General features: G+C 43.8%; 1 protein-coding gene across 2 annotated transcripts in view; it reads right to left on the bottom strand.

Moving 5' to 3' along the window:
• Window positions 1-21,377, bottom strand: part of abcc3 (ATP-binding cassette, sub-family C (CFTR/MRP), member 3) — a 43,761-nt gene extending 22,384 nt beyond the window's left edge. For both annotated transcript variants that reach the window (XM_079182581.1, XM_079182580.1), the window contains exons 1-7: window positions 21,188-21,377; window positions 11,616-11,792; window positions 10,777-10,902; window positions 9,661-9,798; window positions 4,536-4,661; window positions 4,195-4,256; window positions 2,666-2,797 (exon numbers count right to left, since the gene is read on the bottom strand). In XM_079182581.1, coding sequence (XP_079038707.1) covers window positions 2,666-2,797; window positions 4,195-4,256; window positions 4,536-4,661; window positions 9,661-9,798; window positions 10,777-10,902; window positions 11,616-11,792; window positions 21,188-21,223 — 797 coding nt within the window. In that variant the 5' untranslated portion in view covers window positions 21,224-21,377. The remainder of the gene's footprint in view (window positions 1-2,665; window positions 2,798-4,194; window positions 4,257-4,535; window positions 4,662-9,660; window positions 9,799-10,776; window positions 10,903-11,615; window positions 11,793-21,187) is intronic.
• Between the last annotated feature and the right edge of the window lie 6,267 nt (window positions 21,378-27,644).

Here is a 27,644-nt window from a genome sequence, read left to right as displayed (position 1 = left end):
GCGCCCATACTCGCCGAGGCACCGGTACCCTGATTTGTTCATGTTCTCTGCCCTGGGCTATCCTGACCGTAAGTACTCAAGGTCAGTGCCAAACCTTAACCAAACGTCTCCTCATCAACCGGCTACACAGATCCGGTCTTGCCAAGAAATGCAATGGGAAGTATAATAATGCGTCGGAGAGGGCTGTCGGGCGGTGAAACTATTCTAAATATAGTGATATTGATTATTTTAGGTGGGCCTTTCTTTTAGGTGACTAAAATACGTTTTGCTGCTGCCCCCGTCTACAGCAGTACATTGCTTTGATTCAGCGCTGGTTCTCCTGTCTGCTACTTCAAACTGTGGGCGTGCTGTCGGTAATACACCGACTGTGGATAAGTACCCACACTTCAAAACATTCAAACTATCCCTTTAAGTTATGGCTGAATTACACTCAGGCTGCAACTAATAACTGTTTTCATCATTGATGAAGGGATTAACTTCTAAAGCTCCTAATTACATCACATAAAATACATTCCATACTTCATAATCAGTTATAATAAATCCCTTTGACAAAGCTGGATTATTGCAGTAGCAAGTAGTAATGCTAACAAAAAACACTTAATGCTGTAGTGTGTTCCTTGTCTTCTTTGTTAACAAGCATGTTCACTTGGTCAGAGAGAGGTCAGGCTCTGAGAGGTCACATAATGCGAGAAATGTTTTCAGTGAAAGGAATGTTTTGGCAAACTTCACAAGATCTAATATAATACCGGCTTAAAGTGCAGGAGTCGGATTCCAGCAGTGGAATAATCGGCGACCGCAGTTCAACAGGACGACTGCGATGGTGTTCAGCTTAACGCCAAACAGGTTTCCAGGTGACAACTAGTGAAAAGGCCTAATGAAGCTTTTCCATATCATTTTACAAGTTGTTCTCAGCGAGAGAGAGAGAGAGAGAGAGAGCGCAAAACTCCCCGACAGGAAAACTGCAGCACGGCGAGAGAGGAAGCCGCCTCGCGGAGGTCACAGTTCACAGGGCTTGTCGAGTGTGTTTGTGCACGACAAGCAGCACAAAGTAGAGCCTGAGTCCTTTTCTCTGTGACCAAGCAACTAAACGCCAGTATGCAGCTGAGCACACTTAACTTACAGACGTGGTAAAAAAGTAATTTATCCTGCAGCACATTATACATTATCCTTAAAAGCTCTGACTAAATTACAAACACGAGGAATTCATCAGCCACGATGCAAAGGTAAGTGAAGCAAAGCATTGCTAATCTTCCCTGATGTCTGCTCTATGTACTGTGTTTGCTGCAGTCAGCGTGTTTGTACTTTTAAGTTGATATGTAGTAGCAGTGGGCACAGTTTTATATATTAGATGTAGCTATCCTGCTGCTAGGGTTACGAAACAAATGCTCATGGTTTCATGTACACACACACACACACACACACACACACACACACACACACAGCCCTGCCCTAAAAGTCAACATCCTCTCCCTCTCTTCTCTGACAAAAAAGTGGACGTAAGGCAAATACGCTCCACTTGACTTAAATTTTCAGAGGACGTATAATCATACAGTAAGTTTACATGCCCTTAGGTAACCTGGTTGGTCTCCAATTTCTGCATTAACCTGATTTCTGACCATCATTTCAAAAAGAAACCTGGTTAACTCGACTTAGATTCTGCTGGAGAAACCAGATTTCTTGTCCCTCTATCCCGTAAAGGATAATGATGATTTTCTCCATTTTTGTTACTGTCAAAAAACAATCATTAACTGATCCTACTGCAGTAAAATGTAGCCTGATATATCTTCTTCCTTTGTGCCATAGAGCTCCATTGTCAAGGAGTCACACTGTTAGACTGGCAGACATGTTCCTTCGTTACCGTGAACACACACACACACACACACACACACACACACACTAGTTTATTTTGACTCAATCCCACACAACCCGTCCACAACAAATACTGACTAGAGCATCTAATGTGGATTAATCCGCCACTGAAAACAGTCCCCAAAAAATAGTGACCAGTTAATTTCAATTATTCTTTAATGAAATGATATAATTGTGACCCGTTCTCAAAGTTGAATGTCTTCAGTAGGAACCAATGAGCTTGGGGCTGACAAACACTTCAGAGAGGAGAAGTGCGTTGTGGCAGAGATGAAAGGAAACATCATTACCTACAGCGGTATCCAAGATAATGGAATCCAATGTTCTACTAAAACTGAACTCAAGAAGAACAAATATGTCTACAGCAGACTGCATATAAAGGCACAAACCTTTGTGCAACAAAAGGGAACCCCGTGTTCCCACTACAGAGCCTGACCGCTCACTGCACCGGCGAGGGAAACACATAACAAAATAAAACGCTCTTGAAGCTCCAGCATCATATGGCAGTAATACATTTACAATAAGACAGCCCTGGTTAAAAAAAAAAATATGGAAAGGGATAAATGTGATTATTGACCAGCTGTGCAGTTTGTAGTATCCAGGTTACAGCGGTTCTCCGGTTTCCTGCTTTAACCTGATTTCTCCCAATAACCTGCTGTCTTTGTCAGTAAACACAGTGTCTGCTTTCATGCACTGGGGCACCAAGTAAAGCTTTTATATGACCTACTGGAAAACATTCAGCTTGTAGTGTATATTTCAGAAATGGAGAATTCTTTTTCTTCTTCTTCTACAAACGTACCTCTTGGCTTTGGCCAGCTCCTTCTCCCACTCTTGGAGGAGTTTGGCCACCATCACCTTGGAGCTGTCGCGCTGGTTCAGAGACCAAAGGTCTTTGTTCTCCAGAGGCTGTTTGTAGCCTTTTATAGCCAAGCTGAGAGAAAGGGAAACAGCAGTTTAACGTAATCTGATGGATTTAGCAATTCAGCACTAACAGGTGTGATTGCTGTAAACAAAAGGAGACATTAGAGGGTCGTCAGCCTCCACCTGTCTGACCGCTTTAGAATCGATGTCATTTTCTTTCTTTTGTCCCCCGTTTCATTCTCTAGACTATAAGTGATTCTTAAACTAAAATCCTTTAACTTAGACAACTTTGAGATACTGAGACAACTCAGTAAGAATGCTCTCCACAAAGACACTTAATTGAGTTTCCTGGATTTGCTTCATCATTATGTACTAGTGGATCGGATTTCACCGGAAATTGGCTTGATGCATTTTCCGGCATGGTGAGTGGTTGGCTGACGGAAAGAACGGAAAGAAGATGCTGTACAGCCATTTAAAAAAAAGAGCAGTATCTCGTTTGTTACAAGATGATACAGTATACACATGTCACTGGTTTACAGAAACTACCGAGGCATAATCCTGCAATTGTTCTGTATTCTGATATTGAAATATGTTACAAAGCCCCTTCAGGAATGAAAACGACATGAATGTGATTAACAATAACATACTGCAGGGAGCAGCGTTTAATTGTTTATTGTCGATAAATAAATATCACATATAATGGAACCTTTATATCTTTTATTATTATGGCACCTTTCCCAATGATTTTATATTTCATAAGTCCCTTTTTATTTCATAATATCCCGTTCTATAACAGTATTCACTAGTCCCGGAGATCTGGCCTTTCAGCCAATCACATGCTCTGAGCAGGCTAAATGACATCTACTACCAAACTAACCAGTTAGCTCCCGTTAGCTAAGGCAACAACACTGCCAAAATCATTTGGAATCAAAGTGCACTTCCGGTTCCCCCATCTTAAGGCCAACGGGTTTTATGAATGGGTTAGATGCCTGAAACAAGGTCTGTGGTTGACATAAGCTTTTTAACATTTTGTTCTTAAAATATGTCAGTAAATACTCCACACTTGAATTTTGAAGCTTTTGTATGTCTTTAAAAAAGGTGGCTGCTAACAAGTGACTAAATGACACGACTAAACGCCAAACACTAGTTCAGTGGTGGTGACGTGAAGTCATGCGACCATGGTGTAGTTTGTTTATAGCCTAATGTTATCTTTACACTTCTAAAAATGATAGAAAAGTGGAGTTTAGGGGTACATGATTGGCTGAAAGGTGAGGGGGCGGTGACTGTCATAACAGTGACATAAAATAACATGACTTTATGAAAAGTTACATTTAAAAAGCTTATTTTGAAAAGAAAATCCATGTTATTATTTGTTTCTTAATGATTTGTATTTGTTATATTTATATTCATAATAGAGTGTGGGGCTATGGATGATGCAGTGGGTGGCAGAGAGCTATGTGAACCCACCGTGTAAACCACCAGAACGTCATGGTGGAGAGAAATCCTGCTGTGGATTCAGGGCAGGGATTCTGAGAAAATGGGAAAATGTCCAGATAAATAGGCCAGAGAGGTTAAACAAGGATAAGGATGACATACTTCTGGGAGCAGCCAGTAAAAAGCATGTTCTCTGTGTGTGTGAATGGTATGTGACCTGCTTGAACAAGCTCGGAGCAGCCCCAAAGCACACACTCAAGACTTTCAACCACTCAGGACACCGAACACACAGTGATCAACAGGAATAAAAGATGTTCTCACGTATAACACACACACACACACACACACACACCGCAGCGGGATGCGTAACTCACAGGGTCTGTGACCACATTGGAGAAGAGAGGAGGCTTCTCATTAAAGCAGCAGAGGATCAGCTCACACACCGCCAGGCTGAAGTAGAAGTAGAACGTGGTGAAGCGCAGCTTGTCGGTCACTTCGTTCTGAAATGTAAGAAACAAAGACACACGAATACACACACAAAGAAGTGAGGTAAGACAGTTGTTAGCACCTTCTGTCAAACAGTGTATTTACATGCAAGCAAATTAGAGTCCGAATGGTTTCTTTTTGAAAGTGAAGTGAACTTCATGACATTAACAAAAAAAAATGACATTCAGACTTAAACATATTCATAGACAGCCTTAATGCTGCGTCCGAAATCACATACTCAATATGTGTGCTCTTTCAACATACTTTTGTGTGAATAAACAATAGTATTACACACACTGAGTACACACTGAGTATACACTGAGAGCCTCCTTGCCGGTTGGAGACGCGTATCCATGGTAACCTGTGCCAATCTTATCTGACCAAACGATGATGTGAGAATCATAAAGTCATATGACCTGGTGAAATGGAAGCCATTGACCGTTATGAGCGTTGTCGTTACTACCGCATTGCATTGTGGTATATTGAGTGTTAGAGTGTTTGCACTTTGCACATGTGTCAAGTGTCAGACATATAAAAACATTTATTTTAGTCATACTGTAGAAATTATGGACGTATTCTCTGTGAGGTAACCCGTAGGTTTCTGAGGAGCCAAAATGAAGGTGGAAGTGGGCGGGGCTAGCCGTTGCCATCTTGGCAGCGACGACACAACATGATCCAAAAATGGGCAACGAGGTGGAGCGTAGACTGAGCTGAGCTGGACCAAATGAAGCCTGGTCACTGAAACACGGTCACCTAGCTCGAAGTTACCTAGCTAGCCAAGGCTAACGAGCTGGTAAGAAGCCAGTCAATATGCTACTCTGCGTTGTTAGCAGTCTATGTTAACCCTGTAGTCTAGTTGCTCCCAGCGCTAACATATATATATATAAAACAAAAACAAAAATGCAAACCGCAGAATTTCACGAACTGAAATAACTGGAGCACAGACTTTTTATTTGTCACATGAAATCAAGGTAATGTTAAAATGCAATCTCATCAGCTCATTCAATTTGTGCATAAACAATAACGTTATGCACCATGAGGACACGGCTCCTCATATGTTCTTGCCATCGTCCTTTATTCTGTCAGATCAGTATACAGAAAAAAAAGACATGGTTGAATGGCACTGTCCGGTTTTCCAGGAGTTTCACTAACATTACAGTTCCTTATATCCCGTTAAAAACTGTTCTGAGATCATCCAGCAGAGCCCAGCATCTAACGGCCTCCCATTGGCCAGCAGGATGCCCGGCGTACAACTAACCGCACACAAATTTCACAGCAATCAATCCAATAATCGTCAAAACATCTCACTCAAAACCACAAAATCATGTTAACACCATTGTCAATGGAAGTCTCTACAGAATGTCATGGCAATCCATTCAATAGTTGCTGGACAGAACATTTAGAGACGATGATGGCGGTAGATGAAATATCGGAGGATCTACATTGTCGATCATCCTGTGGCCATTAAGCACGAGTTTCTGTATTACATTACATTACAGTCATTTAGCTGACACTTTTATCCAAAGCGACTTACATTCAGATGCTATGATACCGTAGGCACAGCTACGGGAGCAATCTGTTGTACAAATGACTACAAACGTAGCAAACACCCAGCTTGCATTGCAACATGGTACAGAGCTTGAGGAATGTTGCTTCATGTCTATCGGGGGAATGAGTCTCCTGTAAACACCTTAAACAAACTACATTGAGACGTTGTTGCACTGGTGCAAATGTACCAACGGTCAACTTCCATCATTTGAGTTATACTCCCAACACACACACACACACACACACACACACACACACACACACACACACACACACACACACACACACACACACACACACACACACACACACACACACACACACACACACACACACACACCACCAAAGAGGGAAGCCAGGTACTTTTACTCACAAACGTCTAAATCAGCTGAACACGATTATCAATAGAGTCGCAGAATCACTTTACTTTTTCTAAATCATACACGCTCCTGGTCTAATTTTCTGTGATTACAGCAGCACAGTTGTGCAGTAGCCTGGGCTGACCTCAACACATGGCTGGTTAACCGCCCGCTTGAGGCTCTGCCTGCACGTCTGGCTGCCTGCTTCATGGCTGTCTGCGGTTGGTCTTACTTTTATCACTATAGCAGCAAAAAAAAAAGTCTCCCGACAAGACTTTTTAACATCACTTCTCATTTACCTCATATTTTGGTTTGAGGTATTATTATTTTTTTTAGGGGGGCATGAACAAAGAAAGCTAAAGGTTTTCCCCAGGCGCCTGTCATAGGCAGCCCACAGCTCCCTATATACAGGGACGGGTCAGATGCAGAGACAAATTTCCCCCTTACCGGGATAAATATAGTATAATAATAAAGAAATGCCCTCCATCATGTGGAACAAAAGAACTGCAACACAAAAGCGACTAATCTGTGACAGCAGATGGACAAAAATGTTGCACTCTGACCCACACACACCTGCAGGCTGGATAGGTGTGTTTCGCCCACACATGGACAGTGTACGACTTGATGAACAAAGACCTTACAGCCAGATGTAGTTTTAGTCTTATTGTGTGGTGCTATCTTGATGACTCACGTTTCTCATACATCTGGTCTAGTGGATATCTATTCCACAATACAGACGAGCGAGCATGCGTATGAGAGCAAAGACCCAACATAATTGTGCTGTCGAGATGTAACAAACAATGGTGCAATTAGCCGTTTTCTCTTATAATTAGGACATTGTGATTATATATGAGAGCACTACGCAAGAAGGCTGCCATCCGCATTGAAGTTGAAATCATTCACCAGACCAACCTTCTACCGATCCTGTTCATTAGCAATGAGCTTCACAAATTCTGCAAAGAAGGCAACAAGTACTAGCCAGTCAGAGGCAGAGTAGGGCGGCTCATCGCGGAATGCCGGTTGGGGAAATGAATCAATCAAACTAACTGTAACTATAACAGGATGCGCAACTGCCAATGGCTGTCAGCCAGAGGTCATTTGGGAAGCGGATGAGAGGGCACTTCAACTGTTCCCAATAACTCTACTGCACATTTGTGCACACAATTGCTATTGAGTCATTGGTTAAGTTACCTAAGCCTAAACTGGCTCCACCGTAATCCCCAAAATACAGACCATTTTCTAAAAGTCTAAATCGCCATCCGACCGATAGCCGATGGATTCTGGGATTGTGTTTCTGACAACCATTTTAACTGCTAAATGCTCCACTATATTCACCAGCAAAGTTAAAAAACGTTGTCTGTCTTCCATCTGGTGCAGGACCGTAAAGTGTACAGCAGGTTTTAAGCCTTTTCACTCAAAACTGTTGGAAACAACGCTGATGAGAGCAGTGAAACTGATCCAAAACCGTGAAGTGGCGAGCTGCAAAAACAAAAACAATGAGCTGAAAGACGCTACAAGTGATCCCTTTTACACACAAGTAGTCATGGGATCCACTGTTGAGAAATATATACAGTATATTGATTATAGCAGCTGAAAGTTAACCTTTTCTTTCTTGAAAACAACACTCTTCTGCCTTATAGCAGAAATGTTTAATAGGTCACTAATCAGGCGTCTTGTAGTTGTGGTAGATTAGAGTAGGGCTGCAACAACGAATCGATAAAAATCGATTATTAAAAGAGTTGGCAATGAATTTCATTATCGATTCGTTGTGTCGCGCGATTATTACGCCACTCAACAAGTCGCGGAGATGTTTGAGTGTTCAAAGCAGGCCCGGTCGCCTGAATACCACAGCTAGGAATAATGGAATAGGACTCCGGTTCTATTTTGTGGGGTTTTCTCTGAACTGGTGTCATGATTAAGAGGGACGGCCGGGGGAAACCTCACCCGGCTCGGACACGGAAAGGACTGACAGATTGATGCTCTTTCTGGATTCTGTGGGTGGTGCATGGCCGTTCTTAGTTGGTGGAGCTATTTGTCTGGTTAATTCCGATAACGAACGAGACTCCGGCATGCTAACTAGTTACGCGGCCCCGTGCGGTCGGCATCCAGCTTCTTAGAGGGACGAGTGGCGTTCAGCCACACGAGATTAAGCATTAACAGGTCTGTGATGCCCTTAGATGTCCGGGGCTGCACGCGCGCCACACTGAGTGGATCAGCGTGTGTCTACCCTTCACTGAGAGGCGTGGGTAACCCGCTGAACCCCACTCCTGATATTAGTCCATTTTTCTTTTTTATTATTACTTTAACAGCTCAGGGATGTTCGAGCAACCTGTTTGTGTACTTTCTGAAGATGTTTTGCTCTGTGAATTTGTCAGTTCTGTTTTTGAATAAAGGGTTGGAAATTAATGCTTTTTTGTTTTTTGTTTTTTTATCCGATTCATCGATTAATCGAACAAATAATCGACAGATTAATCGATTATTAAAATAATCGTTAGTTGCAGCCCTAGATTAGAGCTTTACAGTTCTGGTAGCCAGAATTCCAAACACCGAGCAAAGTAATCAACCGGGTCAGAGGTATTCATCAACAACTACAATCAACCCCCATGGAAATGTTAATATTGTATTTTGGGGCGGCTTCTGATAACATATTTGACATGTTCTTCCATGTTGGCTGCTGCTGTGCATATCTTCTCCAGCCTCTCACATTAAACGCTGCGTTGTGGCCTGTAGAGGTTTGTGTGCTGCAGCTCTGTTGGTGAGCCGCGAAGCACTAGAGGTGAGATAAGTACACTACTGCAGTGAAACAACAGGCCTACTATTCCCTCTCCGCTTAGTGGTGTCCTGGACTGACCCCTCCAAAACATCCACTCACTGTAAGCTTCAACTCCTGAGACAACAAGAGGGGAGGGAGGGAGGGAGTGAAGTAGTCTTTAAACCTTGAGAACACTGAGGAGTAGAAGTGGAAGAAGAGCAATGATAACGCAAAGTACGAGTAGGTAAGGAGACAAGAAAATATGGGCTAAGAGCCGGAGGGGGGTGGGGGGAAGATGAAAGGGCGATGACAGACAGGTGAAGAGGCGTGTGAGGTTCCACGGCGAGTTCTCACCTGACTGGAGGCCTGGAGGATCTTGGAGCGGAAAGGCACGATGGCACACAGCACAGACAGGAACCAGAAGATGAAGAGGACCCCTGAGGACTGGACCCCGCGTAACCTCTCAAACTGGATCAGAAACGTGGCCAACAGCTGAGAGGGAGGAGGGAGAGAGGAGGAATGGGGTTGGCCACAGTGAAAGGCTGAGTTAGATTAATCCCGACAGAATCACTGAGGGCATGTAAGGTGAACCACAGTCTGAAGGGGTTTCACGCTGACTGCAGCTCCCCTATCCAACGCCGGGTTAGGGCGGGCTGAAGCAGGAGTTTCCAGTTTTATTCTTTAACCAGACATAGCGCCTCAGGAGAACTATAGACAAGCTCTCCTCAAGTATACAAAAAAATAAAAGCGCCATGTTCTCACACGGGCAGAGAACTCTGCAGGCAGAGAGCGATGGGTCTACGGACTCTAAATTCAGTTTTACAACATTATTTTGTTTGTTTATTTTGTAATGTGTGAGTATGTAGATCTTTTTAAACACACATAATAAAATAAACATACCTATACAAGCAGTTATGTCTCTAGTTATGCCCTAATACGCTTATACATTTGCTATCTGAAAAGGGAAATGGAGGAGATGCTCGCAGCTAAAAACTAATCACATAAATTGTGGGTGGAGGAAGATCTCTTTGTAAAGTTTAAGTGGCAGTGATATTCCAAATGCGCTATTCAATCGATGTCCTATTATAAAATGGTATGTATGACAATTTTTGGGGCATATTAACTGCTAAAACAGTAAATAATGTTTAGCGTAGTACATACTGTATAGAATTAGCCATTGTGAAGACTATATGGACCAAAGACTAAAAATATCTAATAGATTCATTTATGACAAAATAAATGATTACAGCCCTGAAATTCCCGTAGTGGCTTGAATATATACTTTAAAGTAAAACTCAGTAACTGTAGTTACTCAAAAATATTCCTAATAGGTGTGAAATATTCAATGTGTTTGAGTTAAAGACAGTTGACTGAGGGCAGCAAGAGCATTTGATTATAAAAAAACAGAACCACACATCTTCTTACAAAACCTGAAAGGAGGCAACTGTTTTTGAGAGGACATATGCTCACCATGGTCATGCCCAGAACCAGCGGGGTGACGAAGTAGATGGGCGGCTGGGTGAGACCCTGCCGAAGCTCGTGGAATGTGTAGAAGAGATCGGTCCAACACACAATCCACAGCAACAAGCCAAACACCTGAGAGCAGCAGAGAGAGGAGGAAAGACAACACAGGGAAGTCAGGGAGATGATTAACTGGCCCGTAATCTATCTAAGCATTGTTCAGAATCAGAAGTTAGTAATTACCATTTGCGTTTAGAGTCAAATCTGACTATAAAGCAAGGAATCACGGTGTGTGTGTGGCTCAAGAATGCTTCATCCGACCTACTTAACAAGAGACGGATGGACGGATTGTTATACGTGCAGTGTCTAAATTGGTGCAATATGGACCTAAATTAACTTTGAATAAAAAAGCGAACAGCGATCTGTTCAGTGGGCTGATTGGCTCATTGACTTTTTGCTGCTGGATATACGAACGTTGCAGCCAGGCGGCAACCTCCGGTTCTGCAGCCGATGTGGAAGTGTCATAAAACCTGCATTCTCTCTACTGACCAGCAGGGGGGACTCCTCTGGTTGTATGGAAGTCTATGAGAAAATGACTCTACTTCTCTCTTGATTTATTACCTCAGTAAACATTGTAAACATGAGTTTATGGTCTCAATCTCTAGTTTCAAGTCTTCTTCAATACAGCATGATGTTCATTTAGTAAATATGGTCCATTTAGAGTCAAATAGACCATAAAGAGGAGCATGCTTTAGGGCGGGGCTACTGTGATTGAGTGAACGATATCAATCACATGCATCGGTCTTACCGTGCGCTTTGGCGTACACAGTGTTAAGAAAGAATCTCACCGTTTTTAACCTGTTCATGATGGACATCATGATGTAGCCTCTGTTGTTCCTCTTGAGGTAGAAGAGGTAGATGGGGCAGACGGCCCAAAGGTAGACGCACGGCAGCCATGACAGGACAGAGAGCTGGAAACACTCTGGGAGGTCGGGCAGATCTGCGTGGAGCGTCTGATTGGCTTCCTGCAGAGACACATGGCATGGGGAACAGCACATTAATTAGCTCGAACGCTATCTGAACCTTCCCACTGGCCAGCACAGATATGACTCAGACACACGCTGTAGACATTGCACACACGCTGCATCACCGCTCCTCCTACACCCCCACACACCACAAGAACGGACTGGATGTTTTCCTTGAAGTGATATTGGCAAACACTTTGACAGTATTTGCCCGTCTCTGTAGTAAAGCGATCCCGCTTTTCAGGAATGAGACCATGTGACGTACTGAAGTGCATACAGAGCTTCACAACTGTGATACTGTGTTCTCTTCCTGAATGAATCAGATCAGAGACTTATTGCAGCTGTTAATCGGGTATATTAAGGGTCTGACAGTCTGCCCCGCACGGTCCTGGTTCTGCTTCTGCCGTGCCTCCCTTCACTCAGGCAGGTCCAGCAGTACGGCCTGGGTCTCCATCAGGGCGAAGGTGTCGGTGAATCTGGGTCTGTCCTGGAGCAGAGGTTTGTCTGTGACTTGCCCAGGGGAAGAGCGACCACGTGCTCGGCCTAACTTGAGCACTTTAAATCAATCTAGGTCACTTCTGCTGCTTCCACACTAGAATCAAAAGCATGCAGGGACCTGAAAACACGGGCTTGGGTTCACCAAGGTAACAAACTCGAGCTCTACGTGTGGCGATGTGGTACTGATAAACTTTTCCACGACATTGTATGAAAACAGTATGATTCATTTATTTTGCTGCAGAGAGACAATGACCGAGTGATCCAGAGGACATCCGGAGGAGAAAGGTAAAGTAAACATGAATCATAGTGACACAGCAGTTCCCGTGGGCCCGTGGGCCCCTAGACAAACGCTGACTAGGGCCCACCCACAGATGGAACCAAGATAAACACAGCTGCTAGATACACCGGCACACCCGCCTGCGTGTGTAAGGCCAAGTGTGTGTTTGAAAGTGTTGCGGTGGTAAGGAGGTGATGGGTGATGCTCGTGCTGGTGTGTGTGTGTGTGTGTGTGTGTGTGTGTGTGTGTGTGTGTGTGTGTGTGTGTGTGTGTGTGTGTGTGTGTGTGTGTGTGTGTGTGTGTGTGTGTGTGTGTGTGTGTGTGTGTGTAGGGGCAGCTGTGAAACGTCCATTAGTAGTAGTTCTATCCGTTCTGGCTCATGAGCTCTAAGCCCGCAGCGTGTTAAACTGGTGGTTTCATTACTCTTCTTGACAGGAAAGATTGAACTGAGCACGAGCAGAAAATGTTGCTTATTTTCTTTTCAACCCAGATTTGAATTTCACGTCTTTTTAAAAATCATCTGGATATTTTCCCCCCGAGTGAGTTTAACCTTTACCACAAGAATGCACACCGGCTCTTATGATCCTCAACAGATAATTGAATAAAACGTGTATTTTTCCCCATTCTAGCAACTGCTTATGTTTCCAAATGGTACGTTCCAACTGCTCCACACAAACTAGTTCCCATGTAGATGAGTTGTTACTAAATATTAGCAGAGGAACTGCCAGGTGTAACCGTTGCATAGCAAACCGGCTGATCTGGTACACAATAGTTAAGTGTGACTAATATGCATAGAGAGTAATGGGGTTCACATTTGACCTGTCACTTGATAACATGCAGTTTATTAAGAAGGTAAACGGGGAGATTTGAAATCACATTTCAGAAAAATAACACCACATATCTCCCACTATAAAGCAACTATGCAAACAACTGTTGACCCGATGACTGAATAAGGTCAGCTGGGTTAGCATAATCAGATATTTCCCTCTCACTGCATGAACACTACTCATTCTGAACACACATATTTCTCCATGCGTCATAAAGTCATAAATACCATCCCTCATGAATCCCCATGTAAAGAGACAGGTTACTTTGTGAGCTTTAAAAGGTACTGGTAGGTGAGAATAAATAGATTTAGGATTTATTATGGATGGCTCCAGTTTTTCAAATGTGAGAATTGAATGCAGTGTTTTCATTGCAAATTTGCTTAACAAAATATAGGTCCCGAGTTGTTTCCCCCTTCCCTCATGCCAGCCTGAGCAGCAGGAGAGCAGCCGACAGCACGGTATTTGTGCTGGTACCGTGTACCACCAGGGTTCCAGCACATTGTGAGCAAATATCATGTTTCCTAACTGACCGTACCAGACGAGGAGTTTTTCTTTGCTCACACACTCACACACACACACTATTTCTTATCTGGGTGACAAAAGGCACTGAATGTACACAAGACGGGTTTAATTAGTTTCTGCTCCGGTGGCTCGCCTTTCAAAAGGAACATTCGTGTGAGCAAATACGACAAGGGGGGAGCTTTTCAAACATTTGATAGTGGATATTAACGCTCTTCTGAAAATGAAAAACGGGAGATTGTTTCCATGGATGAGGGGAGAAAATAAAGGCTCCTCTGGTTGTTATGAAAGAATGTGGTCACTCCCTTTTTTTTAATGATTCACTTGATACAGAGTCGGTTTTCTAAAGAAAAATGATTAAGACTTTGTAACTGCACAGAAGAACTTGTGGAGGCTTGACGAAGTTAACGATCAATATCAATTCACAGAATTGTTGATAACGAAATATCTTGAACTCAAACACATTTCATAAGCATTAATAGTCCAGAGCTCACCGCGAGCAGCGTATCAAATAGAAGCTATTTCAAATGGTGACTAGCAGCTTTACAAAGGCATCAGAAATTATAATCATTCATAACCAAAACAGACTTTTACTGATGATAATCATGAAAAAGGAGAGAAAAGCTGCTCCTAACACACTCTTACGAAATGCATAATGGCTGCCCTTCATTCCACTTCACAGACTTTCAGGCTGTTATCACTAAACTTGAAACCTGAAACCCGAAACTTCAACAAAAGGTGAGATAAAAAAAAAAAGAAAAGGGGTGAGGCGCTTTGCTATTACAGCCAGCGGCTTCAGTGTGTCGGGTTTAGACCTCACAATCAAAGAACAGGGAGCCTGAAACCAGTCCTCTAGATGATGAGGCAGAGAGTGCCCCCCCCCCCCCCCTGAGTTTTATCACTCGTGGGATTGTTGCGTAGCACCGAGCTATTATCAACGGACGGTTTCAGAGCCACAGGGATCTATTGCTAAAGCCCGACTTCAAAAACAAACAGAAAACTGCTCCAGTCTGCTGTGCTCTAATACAGGCTGTGTGGCATTAAAGCAGAGTAGAAGTGTGTGTACCGATTATGGAGTTTTTCTATAACGCATTAAAGTGAACATGTTAAACATCATGCTAAACTTGTGCAAAAACTTTTCACTGAAAGAGTTTCCTGTATTTCTCAATACTCAGCGACTAACAAGAATAACAAGATCAAGTTATACAAATAGAAATGCTGCCTGTTATATATCAACAGAATTGGTCGGCTGCTATTTCTCAGAAAGTTGCCACTGGCCAGGAGCGATGCGGCACCGTGTACCGTTTTGACCTGAACTTTTAGTTCTATTTATTCCCCGTCTCTCAATTTGAAGGCGCCCAAGAGATATGAAGTGACTCTCTCTGAACGATGAGTAATCGCCGTACCCACTTCACAGTAAAAGCATTCCTGAGGCTGAGTGATGGAAAGCTTTTACTGTGAAGAAGCAGGAACTTTACATTAGCAGTACCGCATCGCAGCTCTGAAACAGCCAGAGGGAAGTAGACCAGCAGTCTGAAATGTGCTAGAAAGAGGAACAACCCTCTAAACCACAACACTCCCTGCAGCACTCTACAAATATATTTCACTATCAGGGCAGGCCCCAAAGCCTGGCTCTGTATACAAAACGCAGAGAGAAAAAACAGAAGGTTTCTCTCTATGTTACGTTTTTAAATCAACCTGATTTGTCCAGACACAAATCCGCCAGAGATGGCAGATTTAGCTCGAGCTAATTAACAGGACATTAAGCTGGAGAGACACTGCTGTAACATTGTAACATAACGCTGTGGAGCTTTGGGGATAAATCATTTCTTCACAACAGAAACTTCCTTGAGCAATATATAATCAAATATGATAATAAACATAATTTATGGCTCAATAGCTTTTTAAAAGACAGTAGATGCTAAAATAAAGAAGTGAAATTAAAAACCAATCTGACCATTAAGAATAATTAAAAATGAGAGAATTAGTTGCCTGCTTTGTTTGTTTTTTAAATACCTTTATCTTTTAAGGTGTGGGGCACCATCATGACATACAGACTGGGCATTGTACAAGAACACACAGAATTGAGTCTTGTTCTTTAATAAAATGCTGGGGGAAAAAAACACTTTTTATCTGATCAATAATCCATCAATCAAAGTAATAGTCAACAGATTGATCGATTATCAAAATAGTCATTAGTTGCAGCCCTAGTAGTCTCGTATTTACAGTAATGACTTCAATGTTCGTATCTAACGCCCCCGGCTGCTACTCTGTCCAGCTGTCAGAGCGACCATGGAGCCCACACTGTCACTAACTGCACTCTCTGAATAAATATGATCTCATTTTTTGTGAAAAAACGACTTCAAGAAGAAGCACACAGAAGGCTTCACAATATGCGTTTCCATAATATATCCGGGAGGATCGCGCCCTCTGCTCAGAAGGTATAAGGAGCAACAGTCCCGCCGTGAACAGGCTGTGTGAAAGGGGCTCATGACTCGCTCCAGATCCTCGAAACCAGCCTGAAAAAATGAAGAAAATCGGAAACGATTGCGCGAGACTCAATGGAGCACCGCTGGATGGTTGTCGTACCCTGGTCTGAGCTGGCCGACACTACGCTGATTGGCCAGTCTGTGACCGAGGGGCGGGACCTAGCGAAGGGTCAGCTGATGCTATGTCAATCTGTACCAGCTTGTGGAGTGAAAGCCAGTAACAGTCAGCCAACACAACTCTAAAAGTAGTGCAGGTGGTGTGGGGTGTTTTCTAGTGTATTCAGAGGTTTGAGAGAATAAATGGCTGCAGGCTGTCCATCTGTTCCCTGTTACACTGAAAAGCTGTCTGGTTAAGGCCGACGACAGTAAAGACAGAAATCGCTGCTGTTCGCTTGCACTCCGACATGGAAAACATTAGCAGTGTTATTCATGGATCTGTGTTCTTCACAGTTTACTGGACGCTCACGGATTCCTTGAATGCAGACATAGCCATTCCTATCCGTATGCTTTACGCAATTTTCTGTCTTAATTGTAAGTGAAAACCAATAAAACACAGGAAGTGACTCAGACAGGAAGGATAATAAATCGCAGGCCGGCCTGCAGTCAGATATGGATAAGTCCATGAATTAACATGAGCATTTTTTGGGAAAAATGATAAGAGAGAAGCAGACAGAAGGGTGAACAATATGCGTTTGAAGGATATATCCAGGATATCAAACGTATTCAGCAGCAAATCAAGTTACAAAGAAAAAGGTAGGAGCTAAAGCTACAGATCACCGTGTAAAAGTGAACCTCCACATCACCTGGAACAACACTGTTTCTGTAAAGCAGAGTAGATCTTATTTCACTGTTACAATCATTAAAAAGCTAAAGCAGCATGTGTAGAAATTCAGTAGACCAACAGTAGCTAGCATAGCATAGAAGTGCTAACGCTAGCTGCTAATGTTAGCTCCCCAGGTTTTTTTACGTAGAAACGTAATGTTTTAGAAACGTATATCTCCTTCCAACCTCTCTGGGTAACGAGTATCACTATTACACAACATTAAACCGTGACCAGCTCCAAATCCACCAAATAAGCCTGAAAATGAAGGAAATCTGAAACCATTGCATGAGAGTCTATGGAGCAGAGCCGGATAGATGTCAGACCCTGTCGGAGCGAGGCCAATACTACACTATGATTGGCCAGTCTGCGTTCAGGGGTGGAACTTATAGTGACGGGTCAATAGGGTGCAGGGAAGTTGTATTGACGGAACATTTTAGATTTAATTTTTAATTTGAATTAAGTTCTGGAAGTTGGTTTTAATAGGAGTAGATGACATTAACAAGTGAAATCTATGATAAATGAATGGAAGGCAAATATTTGGATGCAATGATTGTGAGATGTTTCTAACTGAAACTGACAAATGACTCATCAAGCCAAACGTAGATAAGAAAATGCTGAATTTACTTTATGGAGTCATTATCAATAAGTTATTATTTCCCTGCAGTCATTCACAGTGCGGAAAAACCCTCAACAGATACACGCTGACTACTGGGAAGCAGTGAACTTTCCCACTAAATGCCTCTCCATGTCATCGGGACTTTCACTTCTTCAATCGCAGGCTTCCTCTCTTTCAATTTCCATTCAGCCTCAGCCTTCAGCAGCGAAACCTTGACTAGGGAGGACATGAAATATGTCCAGACTTATGCAACACCTTATAGTTTACACCGAGCTCTCCATCAACACAAGGGTAACCTGAGCCGCCGCTGACAGTCTGAATCGCTGGTATTAACTGCTGCTGATGAATGGGTTTGGGATCATGTCTGTGCTGCCTGCCACACATTCTGTCTGCTGCTACTACGCCTCCTTGTGAATACACTCCTCGTAGCTTTTGTAACTGGAGCACACGGTCAATTCATGCGTTAGTTTCTCCAAATGAACGGGTGAGTTCACATCAACACTGGTATGTTATTTTGGTCAACTATTTCACCAAAGGGTCCATTAGAAGCTCTTCAGGAGCTTTTGATTATATCTCATGATCATCCAAAGCAAATGAAGTTTGCCCAATTGTCATAGAACTGTGGATTTTCATTTTTTTATTATTAAATCAAATCCAGTTATTAATGCTATTCATGGCTGACTTTTTCTTTTAACAGCTGTATTAAAAGGGATAGTTTGGATGTTTTGAAGTGGGCACATTTGGAGCACGTGGCTAGTTCTTACACATTGCGCCTTTTAAGCAGAGATGGACATGGCTACCTAAAAATGCTCACATTGAACCGTTATTATTGGCCTTTGTAGTGAGATTGTTTTACCAGCTGCTGTTTGCGAACATCAAGAATGAACTTTCAATCTCAATATTTTGGACTTTATGACCAGGCACAGTCAAACAGGGAGCACCGCTCACGCAACATGCAAATCATGTCCCACATGCCAGTCACAGAATCCAGCTATAACACGCTCCAACATTTGCATGCCATCCACGCCACAGTCTGCTGTTGCTCCGATGAGTGACACATTAACCCACCCTGCACAACAAATGCACCAGCACACAATCTCCTAACCTCTCACATGAAACGATTCCAAAAAGAATACGCATGTTCGTTGTCAACACTCAATGACGGCCTCAGAGCGAGGCTCTCAGCGTTACCAGGGTTTTGCACCTGGTTCAGCAGAGGGGTATTCAGTTGGTGGCAATCTGCAACCACACTGCTAGATGCCACCAATTCCTTCACAATGCCCCAAATCGTCAAATGTAGCAATAACGAAAACAATCTTTAGTTGCAGTTCTAATCTGGTAGCCTATTAGATAGGGTTTACAATTCAATTGGAACATATTGTTATTTTGTTGCACAGGAATCAATGTTTCAGACTTCCCCATGTTAGTGACACACTGACACAAAAGTCAAATGTAACGATTTCAAAGATCTTGTTCAGCAAGCGTGGTCTCAAATTTGGCATGCTTTTGGAATAAGATCTAAGAGATCTTGATCTTTTGAAGGTGACACTTGAAAGTGAAAAGCAACCATTATATCAGCGTGTTAGCAGATACGCAGGACCTTTAAAGCCCCATTCCTTAATCTTCCCTACAAAGCAAGGAGCGGTTGGAGTGCTGATTTTACAAACGTAAGTCTTGTTTGAGCTTCACCTTTTATCAACTGGAGATAAAAAACGGTTGTATCTGACATATTTTTTACAAACAATGAGATTGCAAATCAAGTCCTTGGTCTGAAGCCTTCGTATTTAAACCGACTTGCACGGAACATGCATTTTAGAGTGATGGGGGGATTACAACTGCCTCCGGTTTGTTTGAAGTGGTCGTAAACAGCAGCAACCAGTTTAGATCACCTCAGATGACCTCAAAAACAAGCCGGCCCTCAGTGTAATATCCAGCGAGAGGAAAATCAGGTGCACATTCTTAACCCTTTACGAAACCACAAAGAGCCCCAAAGCTCCTGAGTTTGGCTTCTTCGTGGATACAGCATGTCACATAAGATAGTTAATGGGGTTTGTCCCAGTGCAGTAGTGGTGCCTCAGCCCGGTGCTTCCGACAAGCACGGCGGTTTGTGTCGTTATACTGATAAGCCTGCGGACCTAACCTAAACAAAACTGTCAAAAGCAATATGGCACAAAGCATGGAAGCCCCACAGCTGCAGACATGTGACAGAGCCTACAACCAAAGTGTCTGACTGAGGGTGGGCTTTCTTTTTTGTTGATGCATCAGGCCATTAATGTCGTAAACGGTACATGTCCGTGTCTGATGTTAACGTTAAAAGTTAAGCTTCTCCTGATTCTTTCACTACCCAGGAAACAATCCAGAATATTGGCAGTGCAAACAGTTAGAGACAAACTGCACAATTATTTTTTTCCCCAATATCACACCCAGCCCTAGAGAGAGGAACACTAATTTAACACGCCAACACATCTATAACCAGACTTCCCCAGAGTCACACTGCCACAAACATCCAATACAAAGAGTCCTCGATGACGTCTCATGGCGGAACTTGCACAGATTTGTATCAGACTTCAAAAGGTGGTGTAAGAAACAGAAAGTTTCCATAATATTCCCATTGGGATTTAACGTGTCGGTGTGTGGTACTAACTCATCCTAATACCCTACTACGGTATTTCTCATCTCCTATAGTACTCATGATACTTACTAGGGTGTCTGTGGTGACTAACACTGATATTCATTTGTTTTTGGTGATTTTGTCTACAATGATATGTGTATACAGTAGCTATTATACTTTATGTGATTTTATCACCATGCAGAAATATTCCCAATGTGTGTGTTTAATATGCTGTCCATTGGATACATAGGCCTACTTTGTAGTATTGTTATCTTTAGTGTACTATCACTGTATTATATATCCCTAGAGGGACGTAGCTACTGTATACTGACTCTGAGATAAGTTCACCGACCTTATCGTGTCGAAGGTGTACACTAAATACTACAAAACCATTCATATTTATTAGCCATATATCAGTTCCCTACAGGAGTACTTGTCCTCGAGGACAGCACAGTGTCCTGCCTCTCTATACAGCAAACGACACGTAATTCGGCATTAATTGGGAGCTTGTCAACATAGTAAAGGCTATTAAGAGGGTTATATATACTTAGCTATGACCGCTGGCGTACTTCTAAATGGATACCCGGAAAAGAGAAGAAAAGCATGGCATAACATTGCTCAACCTTGCCAGTTAGTACACGCGCATACATACACACGGTCAATGGAGTTACAGTATCTTGTAACATACACGCCACTCGTGGAAAAACCACAGCGAGTGACGGGGAACGTACTCACCCAGAAAGGGAGCTCTGGTCCGCACAGCCGCTCCATCTCTTGACAGTCGGCGGGAGACCGGGAGAACCGACGGAGAGCTATTTAAACCTCACTATCGGTCGAGCCCTTTCTCGCCGACCAGCTTTCCCCTCTTCCTTCGCGGTAAAAAAAAAAAAAAGACCGCTCGCTGACTGTCACATGCCACACAGACCGGTACGGTACGTGTTGCGGAGGCGCTCCGGTTTCTGTAGACAGCGTGGACCGACCTGCGCCGAGAAACGCTCCGCAACTTCCGCTCTGCTGAGAGACGGAAAAGAAAAGTCGACTCGGAGTCAGCGGAGAATCAGTTGAATGGGAGGTTATTGGGATGGCAGGGTGTCAGCTTGCTTGGCCCCGCCCCCCCATCGCTCTCTCTCTCTCTCTCTCTCTCTCTCGCTCTTTCTCTCTCTCTCTCTCTCTCTCTCTCTCCCCCTCTCTCGCTCTGTCTCTCTCTCTCTCTCTCTCTCTCTCTCTCTCTCTTTCTCTCACTGTCTCTCTCTCTCTCCCCCCCCTCTCTCGCTCTCCGTCTCTCTCTCTCTCTCTCTCTCTCTCTCTCTCTCTCTCTCTCTTTCTCTCACTTTCTCTCTCTCTCTCTCTCTCTCTCTCTCTCTCTCTGTCCCTCTCTCTCTGTCTCTCTCTCTCTGTCTCTCTCTCTCTCTCCGTCTCTCTCTCTCTCTCTCTCTCTCTCTCTCCCCCTCTCTCTCTCTGTCCCTCTCTCTCTCTGTCCCTCTCTCTCTGTCTCTCTCTCTCTCTCCCCCCCTCTCTCGCTCTCCGTCTCTCTCTCTCTCTCTCTCTCTCTCTCTCTCTCTCTCTCTCTCTCCCCCTCTGTCTCTGTCTCTCTCTGTTTATCGCCAAACTACACATACGAGGAATTTGACTCGGTGAATGGTGCATAACAATAAGCATTAGTATGTGACATAATTTAAAAATATTCAAATATTCAAATTGACCATAAAATATGGTAAACAAACAAATAACATTCCGTTAAAACAAGTATATATTAAAATTGGGTGTGTAACTGTAAGAAATTGTCCTGGGGATGTAAGTGTCTGAGTCAGAGGGCTTTATTGATGAACCCAACTGCAGACGAGAAGACACCGCAGCCTCCTGCCTGAGGGATACGGACTCAAATAGTTTGTGTCCAGGGTGAGAGGGGTCGGCTACAATCTTTGTTCGCGGCTTCGGGGTCCTGGAGGCGAACAAGTCGTGTAGGGACAGCAGATTGCAGTCAATCACTCTCTCAGCAGAGCGAATGATAACAGACACCGATGGAGGATCAGAGGATGGACGCAATGACGGCTGTGTAGAGGTGCACCATCATTCAGCTCAGCTTCAGCTCAGGAAGTACATCATCTGCTGAGCCTTCTTGGTGATGGAGCTGATGTTCAGTTCCCACTTGAGGTCCTGGGTTATGGTGGAGACCAGGAAGCAGAAGGACTCCACAGCGTCGACGGGGGAGTCACACGGGGTGATAGGGGGAGGAAGTCCACAACCATCTCCACTGTCTTTAGAGCGTTGAACTCTAGGTTGTTCAGACCGCACCAGTTCACCAGATGGTCAGTCTTCCACCTGTAGGCGGACTCATCCCCACCAGAGATGAGTCCAATGAGGGTGGTGTCATCCGCCAACTTCAGGAGCGTGACGGAGTGGTGACTGGAGGTGCAGCTGTTTGTACGGAGAAGAGCAGAGGGGAAAGAACGCAGCCTTCGGGGGGAACCAGCTCGTTTGCCAGGCCTCCGTCATTGCTGCAGTGGGGGGGCTTTGGGCTTGTAGTGGGTGATCTGTCTGAGTGATAGAGTCACTTGCTGAGAGCTGGTGTTGCAGTTTCTCAGAGTGCTATCGTTTAGCACCTCTCACCGCCTTGCTAAACCTGTATTTTGACTCTTTAACATTAATGCCTGTTCCTTATGCAACCTAGCCGTCTTAGTTCAGCTGTGAACTAGGGTTTGTCTTTGTTGTAACCCACCCTGGTGCATGGTGCTCATCCAGACTGTTGGTAGCAGTCCTGAAAACATCCCAGTCTGTACAGTCCAAGCACGACGGGCGTGCTCTCTCTTTCACACACACACACACACACAACATGACACACGTGACAGCAACAGGTCCTCACAATGATACGTTTGTGTGTGAGAGGTGACAGCAACAGGTCTTCAGCCCCACCCATTGAGTGTCTGTCTGCACCTTCATACGCCCATATAGCTGAATACATTACAGACATTTAGGAATGTAAAGCCTTCATTTTGCAGCCCGAAAGGTTTACTCAACCAATTCTGTACACACTAGCAATGTTAGTAGGCCGATTGCTCTGCCACTAAGAGGGTGTCACTGCAGGTGAATATGATTTTATCTGACAGATATCACAGTGAAACTTCCCCGGTTGATTACTTATATTAATTAAGACAATCATTTATTGTATTACATTTTTTTTTTTTTGATGTACAAGCAAGTGATGTATCGTCTTGTTAAATCTATGCTAATTAGCATACATTAGCATGGAACCTGAAGATTGGATGAAGGCAGGTTCAAAATGAATTTAATGTCACATCTCTCCATAAATCAGAACAGACTGTCAACAGAAAATCCATTTTGCCATGTTTTAGGTCTAAAATGTTGTATAAATCCTTCAGAATATAGATGGGAATGAAACTAGAAAGTTTGCTGTTTGTTCGTGCTCCTGAAGTGGAGATTGAGAAAACAATAATTTGGAGAAAACGGCCTTTATGGATATGTGTTGTAAAATGACATACATTTCGAAGACACTGCAGGTGAATAGGGTACAAAAACTAACACATAGATGACACCGTGAAACTCCCCCAGTTGATTACTTACATTAAGACAATCATGTTTTTGATTTTCTGAAATGTCTAAAATGTTATCTTTGAATATGTAAATGAAGCGTTATCTACGTAATGCCAATTTGTCCCAGAATAAACATGAACAACAAGACCTAATTGATGACAGAATGCGCCCTAAAGTCCCGCCTCAGAACCATCACTAACCCACTCCTTGACCCCCCCCACAGTTTCTACAGAGCCAACAGGTATGTTCATCTCATCCTCCAGGGCCTGGACCCCTCAGGAACCTTTGCCAGGATCCTGTTTGAGGACCTCAGCTCTGCCGTTAACGGCTTCAATCCGGCTCTGCTGCAGGACAAGCTCTCCCCAGCAGTGGATCGCTTGCTTCCTGTCTGACAGGAAGCTGCACGTGAAGGTGGGGGGAAACGCGTCTCTAACTCCTGGACCATCAGCACCGGTTCCCCCTCAAGGCCGCGGAAATGGTTTTGTTTTTTTTTGGAAGAAAGTATCTTTCAGTGAAAACAAAACTGTGGCGACAGAAAGCATCTTCAACACACTCACAGCATGTGTCTTGTCGCCGCTCATAACAGAACAGATGCAGGTCTCTGTTCGCTTGCCCCGTGGCCACCAGCTCCTTCTAATTTGTTAGGAAGGGTGAAATGCAAAGGGGCCGACGTCTCCACAGGGATCGACAGCTAAAAACCAGTGGCGGGCCGTCAGGGCCTGCAAAGCCTTCTCTGCTGGCCTAAACAGAATCACAAAGTTATAGCTATTTTATAATTTAATATTTTTTCTTAAATACATTTAATTTTTTCTTATATGTATTATAATTTATAAAAATATTTTCCCCATTATCTTATTTTCTCATTGCACAGCTACTGTGCTCCTCAGTTGCTCTGCTTCCAGTGCAGCTTGTTTTAAGTAGAGCTTTTATCCAATCAGATTTCACCTCTGTGTCTCTAGTAAGAAGAGATGCCCAGGCCTGCAGACTCACCCAGTGCTGCCATGTGCAGTTTAAATTGAATGGGGACGATATTGTTGATTCAACCAATCAGATCTTTAGTTTGGGATTCATGGCCCCACCAGAACAGTTTGCAGGCCTAGTTACGTCAGCTCAGAGTCCAGATGCCTCTCTGCCAGCAAGGTGCAGAGTGTGCTGTGATTGGTCAGTGGGCGGGCACGTGACTATGTGCCCGCGAAACATGATTGCAGACAGAGTTCAAGTGGAAATATTTGAAAGACATTTTACCTAGCTTTGTTTTTTTAATATGAAATGGCGGAAGGAGGAGAAACGGATTTAGTGGCGGAGTTACTGGGAACGCTTTTCTCAAGAAGGACATTTCTGAACAAACTGGACATAGTCCGACCCCACAGCTAGCAGCCCTGACCCAGCCAGGAAAAGGATTTGTATGCAGCGTCAGAAGCGTTGCACATGTTATGGCTGGGAATGTGTTTCATTTTAACTGAGCGTCGGTACTTTTGGAGAGACTCGAGTGGATCTACAACTCACAACCGCGGCCCGCCCTTCGCCGGTCCACGGCCGAAGACGACCACCGAACGCGGTCGAAAACGGACCACCGACCGGCCGCGGAAGACGGACAAGCGACCGGCAGCGGAAGACAACCGAACGTCGGTCGAAGACGACGACCGAACAGCGGCGGACCACGGACAACCGACCGGCGGCGGATCCGGTTGGACTTCTTACTGGAACTGATGTACTGGGATTAAACTCTTTGTCAGCATAGACAGCATTTGGTAAGTGCACTTCGTTTGTTTACCTCTACTGTTCATTTGTCTATCGTGGCGTTTTTATGAATAGTATTTGAATGGCTCGTGCTCGTGTGGTGGAATGCGTGGATCCGCTGCAGGTCTGCTGGATTGATTTGTTGCTTTGTTGTCATATGAATATATGCGACTGCTCTTGTGAGTTTGTCATTGTGTTACATTGATTTGGACTATATTGTCCGTTAATGACGCAGCGTCCCGTCATGCTCGTATTCATGTATCTGCACATTTTATTTCATTTGTCAAATGTTGCAGTGTTATGTGAATATGCGGCTTTTACACGAAACAAATAATAACCCGTAGCTGTGACGTCATAATGAGGTTATTAGAAGTGGAGAACAGCACTGAAGGCCCAGGTATAAAATCCACGGCCCGCCACTGCTAAAAACATATTAGAACCTTGATTCACAGTAGTCATCTCACCCTTTTTCTGTGTCAGGGATCGCAGAGAGAGGTCAGAGGTAACTGTGCTCTTGGAGGGGGATTTAGTGAGACCTCTGGGATCAGGGTGGGATATCCCACATTTAAAGATGTAAGTGTGAAACAGCTGACAGCCCAGCGCTGATGAAACTGTGTAAGCTCGGGGCAAAAAGGTGTCAGAATGCAGCGGCCCGGAGCAGACGTTCTCATTTTACGGCTTAACGGCGCTCTTAAATATGTTTCTGAACACATCTGAGGCGAGAAATAATTGATTTATATTTGATCAAGCGCCGCCTACAGTTTGACAGTTTGATTAGAGTTCACGAGCAGGGATTTAAAACGCTGCGTCAGTCGCCTTTGATTGGTTGTTTTCCTTCGGACTCGGTGCAATCTTGCAAATGCTACAATGAGGCAGAGAAAGCTGTTTTGTTTTTTTCCACAGATTAAATGCCACATTGTCAGGATATAGTGACAGTTTGAGCAAATGTGACAAAAAAAAGTTGTTTTCCTAAAAAGTTACCAACTGCTGCTTTAACAGTTAGTGTGAAAAAGGCCCTGATGAGACATATCGCTTTACAGTTACACCGCCGGGTCAGATCACAGTATGATGCACTCTTCCCTTGCCAGGGAAACTTGCAAACATTTTGCAACAAAAGTCAAATCCCTGCAGTTTGACATTTCCTAAAAAGTTGGGCTGTAGTTGCTAAGGTTACATCCGCCTGAGATAAAGAGTTACTGATCTTTGAAGTTCTCAGTAATCTTTTGAGTTTGTGGTTTGTCCGATTAATCAGTTTTGACAAAAACAAAAAAAAACTGCAGATACAAGCGTAATATACCAAGGCCTGTTCTGCACGCAAGTCATTTAAGGTCAAACCATAGAGGAAGTGTTAAGAATTACACAGTGCATTGCTTTGTATTTGGTTTGTGATGCAAAATAGCTGATTTGTCCAACGTTGGTGGAGCGAGGGAACTTTATGTTTAGGAAAGACATTCGACTTTAAGTTATATTGTAGTGGAATTCCTGCTCTGTGGAGCGGTGAGGCTTTGTTAAGTCTTACTCCTGCTGCAGGTGTCACTCCTTCTCTTCCAACAAGGTGAATCTGATTACGGGACCTTAAATCCCCTCTGTCCTCGATGTTCCAAGAAGAGTTCCGCCCTTGGCACACAGGCAGATGCTGCTGCGATTGGTTGGATCTCCTTTCCGATGCCAACGAAGCCAGCCAGTGGAGGGACCTGCACCGGGTTGAACTCACCGCGAGGGAAGCCCTGTGTTGTATTTATCCATTATCACAGGTCCTCGGGTATCAGCGGTTTCAAGTTATGCAAGAAGGGCCCAGGACCTATTATCTCTCCATGCATGCCTGGAGGGATTTCCCTCTGGGCCCCATTGGCTGATGTTTGAATTGTACAGGTGACCTATAAAGCTCAGTCAGGTTACA

The sequence above is a fragment of the Pholis gunnellus genome (genome assembly GCF_910591455.1).
Source record: "Pholis gunnellus genome assembly, chromosome: 21".
NCBI lineage: Eukaryota > Metazoa > Chordata > Actinopteri > Perciformes > Pholidae > Pholis > Pholis gunnellus.
The sequence above is the reverse complement of the archived record's forward strand: the minus strand, read 5'-3'. Positions and strand labels throughout refer to the sequence as shown.